Raw genomic sequence first — 16,546 nt, forward strand, 5'->3', positions numbered from 1 at the left:
AGGAACAGAAAAAGAGGAAACGGCAGATTGACCGAGCGAGGAGTCAGACAGACGTAAACATCGCAGCTGCCAAATAACTATTCCAAAACTGTACGGGAGCTCTATAGAAAACCCTGCAAGGAAAAAGCGAAGAAAAAAAACAGCAAAGAAAGGGCCAAAACTGCATAGCGCCCTTTAAAAGTATTTAAGGTATCTATGAAGCAGCTTGTAGTCGTAGTTTTTCTTCCTCTGTAACTGAGTAAGACAGCAAACACACATATTTCCAAAGATGCTGTAGTGTTCCTCTCAGTAAAAAAGAATTAACCGAGGAATACTAAACAAAAGAAAAATTGTTATACATTATCTATCTGGAAACTACATCCCAATTGAAGAATTATGACCTGTAACAGACAGAGGGACAGGAGATAGTTGTAGTAGAATACATTGTCGACAGATACATTTTTATCAGTCAGAAATCTACTTTCTACCAAAGTATATTTCTCTATTTGTCAGTCATGAGCCAAATTTCTATAAAGCACCTACTCAATCTCTCACATCTCATCCCCTTTTCATATATTCCTCTTCCTAATATTCATTTCTTTATTCCTGTTTTTGAGTCCTACCTCGGTCATCTCCACCCTGTTGGCCAACATCTCCTGCAGAGCACGGACCGACAGGGACTGCTCCAGAATGAAGGCACTTATGGCCAGGTCCGGGGGCACATTCTGCACAGCATACAAACAGCACAGAGGACAAACAAAGTTGATAAAAAAAAAAAAAACAGGTGAAATATAGTACAGGACAAACAAAAAGGGAGGACGGGTATCGGCATCTTACCTGAGCATTGGATGTGGTTTCCAAGTAGCAGAGACGGTTCCCAAAGCCCTCGCAGCACAGACATAGCTTAATCTGCTGCTCCTTCAGGACGGAGGCAGTGCACTGCAGACAGACCTGGTCATCCTGCAGCCAGTACACAAACACACACTTTTATTCACTGGTCTTTCATTTTTAGGACACATTATGCTCAACTAAACACTTATTAGCCTTAGATCAGTAACACACCTGCTTTTTTATATTTAGTACATATTGTTTTGTGTTTTTATAGCACTTCTCAAATCTCATTTGATGCAAGCATTGTTGTGTACAATGCTGACTTGTATTGACTAGTGGCATGCCTCGTAAGGAGTGCAGAAGAGGAAAACTTGCCTACAGCACATAATAGAAAAAAATTTAGTAAAATATAAATAGGTTGTAGCTTTACCGTACACAATGACTAAAAATGTGCAACTCTAGGAGACATTTTCATATGTTGCTCTTTGTTTTCAAACGCATTTACTTTAACTAACAAACCTTTACAGTTAGAAAACTGCCTTTAGTTTCATTTAGATAAGGCATAAAATCCTTTTTTGTTTGGTTCTGGTTTCCGACCAACTTTGTCAATTTATGTGCGACCCAAGTTTATTTTATGAGCTTAGGAAAGAATTGATACATATTAAATAAATATGCAAATAAAAAGTTTGAACTATAATTACGTTTTTGTACATCACCATTTTTGTGAGCTACAGCTAGATGCTATAGATGCCATCACTCCTCAGTGAACTGCCCACGACATCATTTTCTAGTTAAATGTAAATGAAATGTATTTATATAGCTAATCTTAATGACTACTCAAAGCACATTTACATAGTACAGGAACCAATTACACACATACACTGGGGCCAAGTCTGCCGTACAAGGGGCCACCTGCTCATCAGATAAACATTTACACACATCTACAACTCGGGGTTCAGTGTCTTCCCTAAGGACACGACATGGGACTGCAGGGCCAGGGATCAAACCACCACGAAAACATCAAAACAAGAATATCTATTTTTTAATGTGTGTGTATATTTTATACTGTATATACACCTACATTTTATTTTCTTTATTTAAAAGTCTAGCCCCTTGAGTGTCTTCTTAAAAACAATCAGGCCCTTGGAAAAATGTAGGTGGGGGGGATGTGCTGTGTCATGGTTGGTATGTATATTTTTCCTGCTTTTTGCCCTTTGCCTATCACACCTATTGTCACTACCTGATGTGAGTCGAATGCAGATGTCGCGCTTGCTCCGATTTAAACGGGATATGCCATAACGCATCATAATGAAATTTCTGAAATCTATAGAATAATAAACTTTTCTCATTACTAACAATAACAGAAGATGGAAATCATTTCAAAATCGTTTTAGCTATCTACGATCATTTGATTGCTAACGTTAGCTCAAAACGCCATTCCACTGACAGCCTTTGTTGTGTTTGATACTAACTTAGCCAGCAGTGAACCAACTTCAGTAAGTAGGTCCAATTTTACTGTATTGACATTACAGAAGTCTCTCATTAGCATCTTGTAGGCTACTTGTCGCAAAGTGACACATGCGTGACTCACATCTTCACTCGACTCACATCGGGTAGTGACACCTATGATTGACACCCAGGCCCTGGAAATACCTCACCATGTTTTCAATTTACTAAGCAACAACGTTACATGTAGTACAAGTAGGCTATGTAATGAAAAAATAGAGTATCCATCGCTACTGTAAAGGGCAAAAAAATCCTACCTACCTAACCCTTGCTGCCACTGGGAAAAAAATGCAAATTAAAAATTAAATAAATTCACTATCAATTTCAACTGACAACCGACCTGAACCAAACAAAAACATTTTCATGCCTAATCATACTCACTTAGACACACTCAACATCTTTTTTTATTGTGCCTGTCATTTTCAAAGAAATTGGGAGACATGCTTTTAAATTTAATCAGCAATCTTACTTTGGTTGTTTATTTCTGTCAACCTTATGTCAAGAAAAAAGCTTAGTCATACAAGATGCTCACTGTGATGCATTACACAAATAAATCAAGTTTAAAGAGTTTGCTAATTGATGTTCATATAATACAGAATTGAATGGTTGCCTTTAAATGGCCAGTTGACAATACTACAAACAGCTCCTCTCAGTAAGGGCCTGAACAATACAGTAGATACAACTGGGTTTCACAAGTAGAATGCTAATAGACTGTAATTTGTTGCTCCTCGTCAAAGTTTGAACCCTGCAGAGACCGGTGTAAATACGGCGATAAACACCCCCTCCCCTCTGAAGCCCACACCTGACACTCAACATTCTCAGCTGTTTCTTCGACTCAGTTATCATGCAAGTGGATCTATCACTTAACCTGACTAATATTCCTCTCTGCGGTTCTTGACAGATAACTGACTTTTCTCTCCTTTCACCTAACAAATAATTAATCATTCCGTCCTCTCGTTCTTGACCTGTTTGCTGTCTTGCCCCGGTGATTAAGCACCACCAATGTGCCATGACGTATAGTGTGTAGGAGAATGGGAAGGCCCTTGAAAGCGAGGCCGAGGGCAGCACAGAAGTTTTCATGTCTATGGCACACAGCCAGAAAATGGAAAGTGATGCAGATCCGTGACCTCATAACATCTACTCCCCTCTCTTATACCCAGAGGCCTCTAGTGTTTCTTTTGGCTGAAGAGTGTCTACTCTTCCTTTTGGCTGGGCTATCATCTATCTCTCCTCAGCCTTGAAATGTCTCCTCTGTCCTGTCCTCATGTTCCCTGCTCTGCACTACGGAAAGTGGAGCAACATGGCCTCTCTCCTTCACTGCAAACATGAGCAACACCACGCAATATTCAACTCAAGTGTTGCTAAAACTGTACATGGACCATACAAACAGGACTTTTGAGCAAAACCTGGAAATCTCAGGAGGCACTGTGCAAAAGAGAGATCAAGTGATCAATCGTGTTAAAAAAAAGTGGAGAAAAATTACATTTTGCCCACCTCCCTCGTATGCCAACAATACCTACCACGCACACAACTTCACAGCTGAGTTTGAGAGCAGTAGCTATGTGCACCAAGACAACATGGACCTTTGTTTAGCAAGATTGAATATAAATCTATTGCCTGGTCTCAGAATATAACTATTCTGAGACCAGGCATCACTGCAGGGAAGGGAAGAAGAAGGGTAAAATGGGCTAAACGGGCCATGTTTTGAGGACAGTGCAAAGGGACTCAGACTGCAGTCCCCATTAAGGAGATAGGGCTGAGCTTGTGGGTGTCTAAAAGCAGACTGAAGTAACCAAGTGACTCATTGCTCTGAGACAAGATGTACGATCGGATGACAGCCATAGACAATCTATGCTCCAATGTTATACAGCAGTCCTACCCAGTGGCTTCCATCTATTTCTACAGCCACATGGCACATGGCAGATTTACTCTGCTTCAATCACTCTAGCGCTGTAGGCAAGATCAAAAAGGCAGAGGACTTGAACAAGGACTGTTAGAGATAGGGGGTCCAGGTGCTACACAGGCCCAGAGCCTTGCCCTCAAAGTTGCAGATAATAATTTATCTATTTTCTTCATCAATTTTTCATGCAAATTATTTTGTAAACATGTTCTTGAAAGTGCTATAAAATATAAGCTATTATTATTATGAAAAATATTTGATTTGATGAACTGCTTAAATCCTCCTGGTAAGTGACCATGGAGCATTTGTGGGAAGCAATTAATATAATAATAACACATTGTATGGATCTGTGATCATACAACAAAATAGTATCAAAGTAAAAAAAGGCAAAGACCCAACCTTTCATTCTTCAAATGAACAGAATTGATTCCAAAATTATAAACTTAACCAGTTAAGTATGATATTAAGCACAAGACTTAATATCTGGTTGCCTGCCAAACTGGCCGGTGGAGCAGATAAACACAAGCTTCAGCCAGTATTTGGTAGCACTTTGCTGGCAAAATACCACCCTGAACATAGGGCACTCAACTTATAATAGTACTCTGTCAAGTGCATCAGCCACTATAGAGCTGTATCATTCCTTCACACTGTGTGAATCACTTCCAATACATACACAATGTGAAAAGCTGACTTAGAGACAACACAATCCCCTGGGCTTAACTCAGCCTCATATTAATAGAGGCAGCTTTCAGGATCTGAAGGATGTGCACCTGACACTTTATTGTAAGCCAACCACAACTCCTGATTATTTATTAGTCTCATTAAATGACCACATCTGAGACAAGACAGGTACACAGCCACCTGATCTACTGATGATAAATCTGAACAGAGGGCAAAGACATGTACATGACACACATTTGATGCCCCATCAATATCGTGGGTCTAGGGTTGCAGCCTAACCATGTTTGGACTTGGCGGCTAAAGCATCCGGGCTATGTGGATGTTAGGGGTCAGAGGGAGCGGTAGAGACAATTGGATGTAAACTGACAGACAGTTAGACAAACAAACACAAAACACACTACTGTGCTCAAATAAGAGGTGTGTAATACAGCAGAGATTAACAGCCAGAGGCACAGATAGCGCCTGAAAGCAGACACCTTTGTGTATTCTCTAGGGTTGTCTGTTGGTGCACATGCAGACAGAGGGTAGCCTGGGTTCCCCAGACAAGCAGGCACGCTGCCCGTCCCACACAGGAAGAAAACAGATGCAAAATGGTGAGAGATATCCACTCCCTCCGATCCTCTCATGCTCTGCTAAACCAAGACAGGAGGGGCAACGAGGTGTAATTATACATCTTTTCATTGTTTATCATGGGAAGCACTTTGTGACTTTGTCTGTAAAAAGGTGCTGTATCAAATCGATGTATTATTAGTATTATTATCTGTAAACATAGCTGATACAGTTCTTGCTGGTTGGGTGGGTGGATAGTGTGTTAGATGATTTAGCTTAGTGTGCACGCAGGAGGATATCGTCAAATTCAGAGACACATGTTGGGCAACAGAGCCTTGGCCATATTCACGGAGTCAAAGTGAGAGAGATGAGTTTATCTGGTGACCTGTTGTGTGGGACACATCTATACCGTCTAGCTATGATGGGAAATAAACAAGCATCCACCAAGTCATCTCACTAGCAGGTAATCAGCCACTTCAGGAATTTCAGACTTTTCAAAAATAAATTATATAGATAGATAATAAATTTGACATGAAACTCTTTATTATCTACTATTGTTGCAGGGTCCAAAAAGTTCATTTCCTTGCTTGACTTTCAACTGGATGTTGGTACAATAAACATTTTTAGAATATATCAACAGTGTCAAGCCTTTATCTTTGTCACCATAAGAAAACAAAACAAAAAAGCTCTATATGACCGGTGACCAATTGACAAACTTAAAGTGCCAATATTATGAAAAGAAATCACTTTTTCTGGGATTTGAGGCGTTATTGTGTGTCTCTGGTGCTTCCACACACATAAAAACTTGAAGAAAAAAAGTCTCCGGGTGAGCTGTTCTCCACGGCTTTCTACGTCACTAGACGAAATGAGGTGGCTAACCGTAGCACATGCTCGCGCTAGCATGCTAGCTTGTTCTCAATGGCAAAACACTGCTACAACATAAACTAGTTCACCATAATCTACAAAACAACTACTTCTCTGTCCTCGTTCTGCAGGTATTCTACGCAAAGTTGGAAGTGCGCCCTCATTTAGAAGACGTCTGCCGGCTAATCCTGCCTTGTACTACTGAAGTCGTAGAAACAAACAGCTAGATAATGTGACCCTTACCTAGCAATGGCGCATGTGCGCCTCCTAACAAAGACAGTAAAGAAGTGAGATGTCTCACTCTGTTGCTAAACAGATACCTAAACACATAGAGGGAAAAGAGCATCCGCACCAATGTGCAGTACAACAAAAATGTGGTGATTTTTAACAATGAAACCATGAAAGCTATTCTGATATAACCTCAAAATACAATTATGAACCTAAAAATAAGCATAATATAGGCACTTTAAAACTTGTATGATGGCTATTCTTATTCTAGCCCATATTTTTCTGGTATATCTATACATTTTCTTATCTTTAATAAATGTTTGATATGGAACAAGTAGTATGTATTGAAAGTTCCCATGGTAAACATATCTATCTGAATGAGTCAAATGGGTTTTCACAGCAGAACATTTTATTTTGTTTGCAAGTTCACAAGTAGTTTAAACTGTTTGTTTAAATCTGTATTTCAGTTCATGACTGACTTTGGAATCTCGTAATCTCAATGTACAGTAAGTCTTTCATGACATACTCTCAATTTTAGAATTGACAAAGTGCCACATCCATGCCACTGAATCACCTAATCACTCTTTTCAAATGAATAACGATGAACAATAATATCCATTATTTCTTTACGGTTCAGATTTCTGCCCAATGCTCTGCTCAAAGTGTGCTGATATAGGCCACCTCAGGACATTGATTATACTTCCGCAGACCTAAAAAGAGTGAGGGACAGCACATTGCACAGTATGTGGGTGGAGAGAAACAGTTCAATAAAGCAGAGGGGAGAGTAGTGATGGGGTTTCCCTTTGAGAACTAGAAAAGACCATACAGGTGCACTGTCAGGATTCTCCATCACAGACTGCAGTCTGAAGGGCCGTCCCTCTTTAATCAGGCAGGCACGCTAATGTTTTCTTCTCTATTTCCTAAAATGTCTTTTATCCCTGACTCTTACTTTGTGTGTTTCTTCCAAAGACTTTTAAAGCATTACATTAGACTATTTTATGGTCCTGAAAAAACGGCCACCCCATCACTTGACACTGTAGATTGAGGATTACGGGTTTGTGCTGGCTGAGAAATATGGAAATAGACACCAAGTTTGAATATAAAGATCTGGCTGACAGTTTAGTTTACATACACTAAACACCATCTCATACATGTCAACTCTAAAATAGCAAACCTATCTCCTAATTCACTGCGGCGTCAACAGATACTGATTTGATGCTAGAGAAGTCACACTTTTTACTGCAGGTACCTGCTGCTGCCATTCCAGGAGACTGAGAAAACAGGTTTTACCGTCTTTCCAGGTATTAGAAGGTGACAAGAGAGACAACAGTTTTCTGTTGCGTTTAACATTCAACAATCTAGCAACAACAAAAACTGTTAGGTCCAACCTAAACCCAGAGTCTTGCCCAGCAATGAGTTTTATGAAGTGAATATATTTTTTGAAAAAGGTAACATCGTCTTGATTTGTAAACAACTCAATGACAGTCTAGCGGTATCTCTATTCTTTCCTTCTCTCTCTCTCATATATTTGAGGACATAGCCCGGATACTCCCCCATTCAGTGAGTCATATCATGGAGGTAGCATTCCCAATATGCCAAATATTGAATACTCACAAGCTTGTAAATTGTCTTTTTCTGGTCACTCTTTTCACATCCAGTAAAGCTCACAGGATCTCTGATGGACGGACATAGTGTGATGACCCTACAGTCCATTAAATCTACGCAAACCTTTATAATGGTGCATGAACAAATATAAAAAATAAAAAAGTTAACTATTAGACAGAGTGATACACACGTTTGAAACTGAACATGAGCAGCATGTTGAGTTTCAAAGGCTGCCTCTTTCTGCTTTGGCATCACAATAGAACAAGCTTAATTCATTACTACTCAAGTTCCAAGTTCCCATCTGACTGCTAAATGTCTTTATGAAGTGATCCTCCCCCCAGCTTCAGGCCGCTGATTGTTGTAGCGGCAACGTTTTAGAAAAATACCTTGCAAACTGGCTAACAGTGGGACACCAAACAACAAAACATTTATTGCATTTATAAATAAATAAATAAATAAATGATTAAACACATGGCGCTTGGGCTTGTGAAAAAACCTCATATACAAAATGAGAAAATGTTTCATTCTGCTGCATTAATGCAGAACCCATTACAGTCCTGTGAGTGTGTATGCACGTGTTTCCCTGCTCCGAGTTGTCTAATGTGGTTTGGATGACTGGGTTTTGGAGAGAAAGTACAAAAGTTATTGGTGGCACAAGACAGAAAAGCTATCATAATGTATTAAATCATTGCTGAAAAAAATCTTTCATCTGCACACTTTAGAGTGTCGAGAACATTTTGAGCTTTGTCTTTCACATTCTGCTTTGGCTGCTGTCCCTCTTTTTTATCATGCTCACTCCCATACCACACTACTTTGTTTGATGTACTCCATTTTCTCTCTGTACACGTGTTATTTCATTACATTCCCTTTTTTTCTCTCCCCTTTTCTATTACCTCAACCGCTCTGCTCTGGGCCTTCCCCTTCCACTCCTCTCCTATTTTAGGTGGCTGCACCTGTCACTATCACATTCCCTCCTTCTGCTGACCAGCAGATACTTCGAGGTCTCACTAAAAGATACTTAAGAGGTCTCACTTGGGGAAAGAGAAAGACTCTCTTGCTCACAGGGAAGGCACTGAGCACAGTTAAACAAGTTGATAACTTATGTAGGGCAAAGTAAAATTAACCAATCACCGCCCAAAAAAAGCAAATAACATTTGAGTTAGCAAAATGGTAAAGTCTCTTAAAGAAAAGTGGGTTATTCATTTCAGTAAAAATGTATAACTGACAACAGAATTAGGGTTAAAATCTCAAGAATGGCTTTAACGGCGAACAATCCATAAAACTCTTTTGATAAGGTTGCTAAGACAACCCTACAAAATAGCATGGATATGTTTTCATATTGTATGATTTTCACTTACAACTAAGCTACCGGGTACTCCAAGCTTAAACAGTGATAATTCACAAATCAGATTCTAAGAAACACTATAGTTGAATTTCACACACATTGTTTTGACAGCCCACACACACAGGCTTTATTCCCCTCAGGCTCCGAGTTAACTGCTACAAACTACCACACATCAAACATTGAACAGCCTCTGCCCTTTAATAGACGATAAGTCTGGCAGACAGCAGCACTTCAAAGAAAAACACAGCTATAAATAAATTATTTTAGCTGGCCTGCATCCAAAAATTGCTTCCTCTAAAAAAAAAAAACTAAAAAAAAAATATCAATTTGCCTTAAGAGTAAGCAAAGTACTTTCCTAAACAGATGGCCTGTTTAAAACAGTTTAATCCAAAAATTGAACATAGAGAGTTAAAAGGCAGATAGAGATTGATTGTGCAAGGCAAGCAACATACCTTAATCCAAATGAAAATACATCTTAATGGCCTGAGAAAGTGAAACTGAAATGTATACCAACCAATACATTACATTACAGATATCCTTGAACTTCCCTTGAAGTTCACAAAGCACACAAAGGTAGTCTTCATAGTTTCATCTCAGCCATCGCTCAAACTTATAAGACCATATTCTCTGATTTCTCCAGACAGCTACTGCAGGATGATTCAAGTGCCTCAAACCAAATGACTGCACCGTGCAAAACATCTTTTCTGGCAAAACTCTGTTTGCACACACATTCTGGAAGATCGTAATCATTGGGTGTCTGGACTTGTTTAGCTAAAGAACACTTAATGCTACACTAGCTTCCACAGTAAAAAGCTTTAAAAAAATAAAAACATTAAAAAAACATAGCAGTAGGTTTGCTCGTACTACAAATCACATTGACATCACGGCCATACTTTTTGATGGTACAGTGTTTCCTCTATGTCGTTTTGTAGTGGCGGTCCACCATGGCAAAATTTCTGTCGCCACGGTTTCAGAAATAGGGCAGACGCACAATGTAGTCGCGGTTACCTTTTAAATGATCCTGCCGACATAATGCACCCCCCCGTCGGCTGCCACTCACATTGCAATTTAACAAAAAGTAGAACTATTCAGAGGTTATTGGGCCCGCCCAGTTTAACTCCACATACTGTGGTGTTGATGTAGTTTATTGTCAAAACGTTCGACCATAGACTGTGTATTAATTTCAATCAATATTAACAGTCTATGGAGTCGACTCGTAAAAGAACAGCTCCACCAAAAACATTACCGTCGTGGGTCCGTTCTAATTGGACAACGTTCAACTTGTCAGTTCTGTCAGCTCATCGTCCTGATAGCAGACATCTGGAAACATTAAAACGGTAAGTGAGTCAGTGTAGTAATATATAAAGCCATACAGTTGTTGTTTGGACAGACCTGCCCCCCATTGCTAAAAGAAATCCTAAAGAATTTGTCAAAGTACCATTATAGTGAGAGTAAAGCAGTGCAGTACCAGCCAATGATAATCTGTGATTCAAAAATATGGATTTGATGTTCAGTGTGCATATGATCATTATATCCAAAAATCTAAAATTGTATTAAATGTATTCAAAAAATCAGCAGCAAAAATGTATTTATATATATATATATATATATATATATATATATATATAGTATGGTTTTATTTGTATTTGGTTAAATTATTAAACTACTATAAGGTGAACAGACAAGTTTAGCAACAAATGTAATAGTCACTGATTTTTTTATGTAAACTATTTAAAGACTACAACAATGGACGTCTTTGAACTGAGTGGCATGGACAGGAACACAGGACCCTTCACGCAGAAAAGATCCCTGGATCCTTCTAGTTGTAAGGTGACAGAGCTAATCATTGAGCATCTGCTGTGCACCAGTTTACATAATAGTTCTGTCACTTTGCTTCCCCCCCCATCTCTCTGTTTCTGTCCCCTGCCTGAGAGAACAGACCACCTGTTTATTGTGTAAACTGCTGTGACTAAAGCAAGCAGACTAACAGGTGCTCTGAGCGCGTGTGTGTGTGTGTGTGTGTGTGTGTGTGTGTGTGTGTGTGTGTGTGTGTGTGTGTGTGTGTGTGTGTGTGTGTGTGTGTGCGCGCGCACATGCATGCGTGCGTTCTTGCCCTGCTGTGGACGTGTTCATCTCCTGGGCTCAGCACTTCTAAAGCCTTGTTTCACTCGCACCCTCACCCACCCCCCTCAACCCCGTCCCTGCTATTGTAGCTTAGTGATGTACACGCTGTGTGTGTTTTGTAAAAGAGAGATAGGAGACCAAGACAGTTCGGATAAAAAATTGTGGAGAGTTTCAGTTTCCAAAATATGTATCATAGTTTTTGGTTTCCTCAGTCAAAGGGGTTAACCTTTTTGCATAATTTAATGAGGATACCCTAAGGGAGCAGTGCTGTAGAGGGCAGTGTTTGTACAACCTGCTTTTGGATTATGTTTTTATTTTGTTACCTTTGGGTGGTGTGAGGAAGGTAATTCTGAGGCTGCAGTAGAAGCACCCAAATGCAGACGGTTGAGGCAGATAAGGATAGTTCAATGATTTAATGGCCAGTTGAAGATGCAAATAAGCTTGCAGGGCGGTAGGCTGGCAAGCAGGCAGACAAGCAACAGGGCAACAAAGTGCAACTGTGGGGGGCAGCAGGTATTTGTGCATCAGGCTGATGAGGAAATGAGTTACAGGTGGGGAGATGTGTGGGGAAGCTCAGGTAAAGGGAATAAGTTGATTGGAGGACAGATGCGCGTGGCAGGATCTGGAATAATAGTAGCGTCTGAAGGCTTCTAGCGGACAGGTAAAATCCATCAAATATACTGAAAATAAAATACAAAAAATCAGTCACTGGCAGAATCAGCCTAAAAAACAGAAACAATGTAAAACCTCTAAAATCTTCAAATTGTACACAGTCCAACCAACAACTAGTATCCACCCAGTGAACGCCGAATTGTTCTTCTGCAGGTCAAAAAACATCTAGATCTCACCATTAAATCTGGGCTTAATTTTGTTAAAAGATTGAAAGATGTCTAGGTTGTTTGCACATTGGTTGTATTGGGTGACATAGACTTTCACATTTCAAAAAGTTCTAGCCAGGTTTTAATATCTGGATAATACCTTTTAATCTGCAAATCACCAAATCAGTGCTTCCTGTAGACATAATTGCCTGTACAGTTACGACAAACGTTACTATGGCATCTGCAGACCTGCATTTATCACAAATGACAGTCACAATAATGAACAAGATCTCTGTTCACTTGACACGCAGAGACACACACCCACATCTACACACACACACACACACACACACACACACACACACACACACACACACACACACACACACACACACACACACACACACACACACACACACACACACACACACACACACACACACACACACCACGTCTCCCAAAGGATGCTGGCAAGTAGGACACTGACTCCTCTGGTTTCTCCCTCCAGAGTGTGTGCACTTATAGCGGCACACTATAATAAGAAACTGCTGTTGCAGACTGGAACTGAATACCCGTTCAAACCATGGTTCAAACTCTATCGGCTGTGTGATTCACGCCACAAAACATGAAAGAGCAATGGCATCGAAACTGTGACACAGCTTTAACCTTTACCAGCAGAGAAGCTGCACCATTGTATAAACTCTGGGTTCCCTGATGTAGACTCTTATGTGTTTATAGCCCAGTGAGACATTTCGGCAGTCTGTGGCTGTTGTTACTGTATAGGCTTTTTCTCATAGAGAAAATGTGCTGGCTATTGCAAGCTAAGCAAATCTCTTGACAGCAAATGCGTGGGCTCAAGTGCACGCATGGAGTTTTTCTTTAGAGACAAGGTTGAATACCAGATACCCGTAGTTTAGTCTTGCATTGCCAGACCTTCCACCACAGCACTGCACAGGAGGGTCTGGCTAGTCCGTAACAGCATTCTGGGGTGCTGTGGTTTATTGGCATATTTTAAACCAATCACAATCGTCTGGGGTGGCGCTAAGCCCCGGACATAATGACGGTGCCTCTGCAAAATAGCCTCAGGAAGAAAATTGTTTTGGCGGAACATGTACATCCAAAAATGTTTATAGTCGTACAACAGAAAACTCAGACTGGACAGATAGTCTAGCTAGCTGTCTGGATTTACCCTGCAGAGATCTGAGGGGCAGTTAACCATAGTCCTCAGAAATGGACAGGAGTTTAGAATGCCAACACAAAGAAAGCGGAGGGTGTAGGACATGCGGCCTGAAAAAAGATTGACATCCGGCGAAATTTGCGGCAGCACCTCAGCAATCCTGGAAGTTAAATGGCGGCGATATAGACTACCCGTAGTTCAACATCTACTCAAAAAGAATTTTAGTAACCTGCTACTGTACAGCAGGTAGCACGGCTCAGCCCCACCAGCTAGTGTGTAGACTGTAAAACTATTCAAGCCACACTCAGAATTGTATGAGTCTCAGAAACCCCAGAATAGAATAGATCAGCACTGCTGAGTAATCTCAGTGTGGCCTTTTGTGGTGTGAAAATGATCACTAGAGATGTGCTGAAGTACATGTAAAACCTTTCTCCCAATATTTTACACTATACAGGATCTAGTCTCCTCTTCCGTTCTTCTCTTACCATTTAACAACAACAAAACACCGTGGAAAAAAAAAACAATGAATACAGTAAGACTACATTGCCTTACTCCCGAAAGCACACCCCAACAGCTTTTCATCTTATTCGGAGGATTCCCAGCAGTGATGAAAAACAAGTTGAGTTACAGAGAAAATGCTAAAAAATGAAGGCACTGACAGGATTACATTGCAATAGTTTTTTCAGCTTCTTCTTTAAATAGACAATATGTTTCTCAGACTGCAGGAACACCTACATGCTCACAATAACTATACATAATAATATAACGACAGGGGAGGAGGCAAGCCCAAATCACCTACTGAAGAGTTTGTGCGTTTGTTCTATCATTACACTCAAGAGCCGGGTGATGGACTGGAGGGATGTTTGAGGTTTAAAAACTGTGGGGAAATTTTTCTTTTTATTGATTGCGTAGCTCATAAGCATGGCAAGTTAAACCTTGTACATGCCAATTACTGTACAACAGAACAGCTTATAAAGAGCAGCTGGAAGTGAGGTAAACTAGAGTACATAACTACGAAATCATTGTGCTTCTTTACAACACCAATATATGTTAACCTAACCTCAAAATCACCCAAGATGGTGTTTCTGATTTGAAACCCCATGCTGAGTCTTGGCACACAGGCTGTGAACCGCCAAGGCAGTTTATGTACAGTAATTGTAAAATGATTATATCAGGTGAATATATGACTACAGTCAGCTGCCCCAGCCGGTCCAGGTGAGGTAAGAACTCCTCTCCCTCCCACTCCACTTTGATCCCACCTCCAGTATAACCGAGAGGGAAAACCCCAGCAGAGAGGAACAGCTGACTCACACAATGCCTCCTATCACTGGTCTCTAATTAAAAGACTGATAACGCAGACCATTAGATGGTCCTCTTTAATCCAAAGAGTCTCACAGCAACACAAGCACTTACATTTTTAGCCATGTTTCCCCGGTGGGGATTGAGTGTGACTGTCAAAGATAAACCCATTGAAGTACACATGACATCAATAATTCACAAAGAGCTGCATTGTTTTTCCTTTTGAAGTGTTGGTGTCGAATAGTTTCATCTTAACCGAGCCTCTTGAACCAAAGGACAAACCCACTAAAGGCACTCAAAGTGTCCAACCTCTATGTCTCACAATTCATTTCCCAGTTTCGGAAGAAGAAAAAAAATAAAAACACTGTTTATTGTTTAGTAACAGAAGCAAATATGGCTGGGCAACAAATCGATGTTATATCGATATTGCAATATGAGACTAGATAGCTTAGATTTTGGATATTGTTATATGGTAAGTGTTGTCTTGTCCTGTTCCAGCTGTTCTGTTATTTATTTTTACCCACTAAGTCATTAAATCATTTCTGGTGATTATTTTTCAAAAATCTCATTGTGTAAATAACATTTTGTTAAAGCATCAATAGTCAACCATACAATGTCGACATCAAGGTATTTGGTCAAGAATATTGTGAAATTTTTATTCTATTTATATTATTTTCTCTGTATCGCCCAGCCCTAGAAGCAACAGCTGTGTTGCTCTGGAATGTCGTCTTCTGAGCTCGACAGATATCCGCTCCATCGATACGATTCACTTGTGGTCTTTCTGCATGCCGCTGTCTGGGCTCTTTTGTACTTGAACTATTATTTCACAGCTAACTCGAGTCAAGTGGCAGCGAGGGGGACATCACAGAGCGGGTAGCGGTAAAGTGGAGCTCCACTTTGACAGAAATACATTTTACTGTGAGGGTTTTGTTGATGCTCAACTTCTCAAAGACAAACTAAGTGAGCTGAGATGAGTCTCACGTTTAAGAATGTTTCTTACATAATGCTTGATAGAAACAAAGCCTGGCAATTCATATTCTGTATTATTACTTATTGGCTTTCATTGTTTCATGTTATTGTTAAAAACATCAACAATATGTTTTGTCTAAATAAATGACCCCAAGCAAATTGTCATGAAAAAACAAACTGTTTTTGTTTTATATAGTCAAAGAGTTTTGTCTGATATCAAATTGTCGTTATTACAATACTTAATTAATATAGTGATATTTTCATAATATTGACTTCAAACATTTTCTTTGTGATCACATTTTTTTTTATAACATTAACAACACTGGGACATAGAAATATGCTCCGGGACAAAAAAAAAACACAGAGAGGAAAGATGGGGAGGAGGGAGACCCAGGTCACCGACAAGGACTTCAAACATGTTGTTAAATTCTAGATAATGCTCTTGCAGTAACCTAACCTGTGAACTTCCAGGGCCAGCTGACAGGGAGAATACCAAAGAGCCACCCACAGAGTGGGAGGGGTCATCACACAGGTGATTATTGGTGTCAATAATAACAGTGTTTGTTATAGTATAGGTTTGGGTGCACAGAAACAATCTTTCTGTCTCTAGCCTTGAAATCCCATTTCCCCATCTCAGCTGTTTCAGGTCATTTTTCAGGGTCCCCCCCCCC

The 16,546-nt window shown here is 40.0% G+C and overlaps 1 protein-coding gene across 10 annotated transcripts in view; it reads right to left on the reverse strand.

Annotated features, from left to right (window-relative positions):
• Positions 1 to 16,546, reverse strand: part of ryr1b (ryanodine receptor 1b (skeletal)) — a 79,919-nt gene that overhangs the window by 62,184 nt on the left and 1,189 nt on the right. For all 10 annotated transcript variants that reach the window (XM_032503994.1, XM_032503964.1, XM_032503941.1 and 7 more), the window contains exons 2-3: positions 817 to 939; positions 603 to 704 (exon numbers count right to left, since the gene is read on the reverse strand). In XM_032503994.1, coding sequence (XP_032359885.1) covers positions 603 to 704; positions 817 to 939 — 225 coding nt within the window. The remainder of the gene's footprint in view (positions 1 to 602; positions 705 to 816; positions 940 to 16,546) is intronic.

The sequence above is a fragment of the Etheostoma spectabile genome, chromosome 3 (genome assembly GCF_008692095.1).
Source record: "Etheostoma spectabile isolate EspeVRDwgs_2016 chromosome 3, UIUC_Espe_1.0, whole genome shotgun sequence".
In the NCBI taxonomy this organism is placed as follows: domain Eukaryota; kingdom Metazoa; phylum Chordata; class Actinopteri; order Perciformes; family Percidae; genus Etheostoma; species Etheostoma spectabile.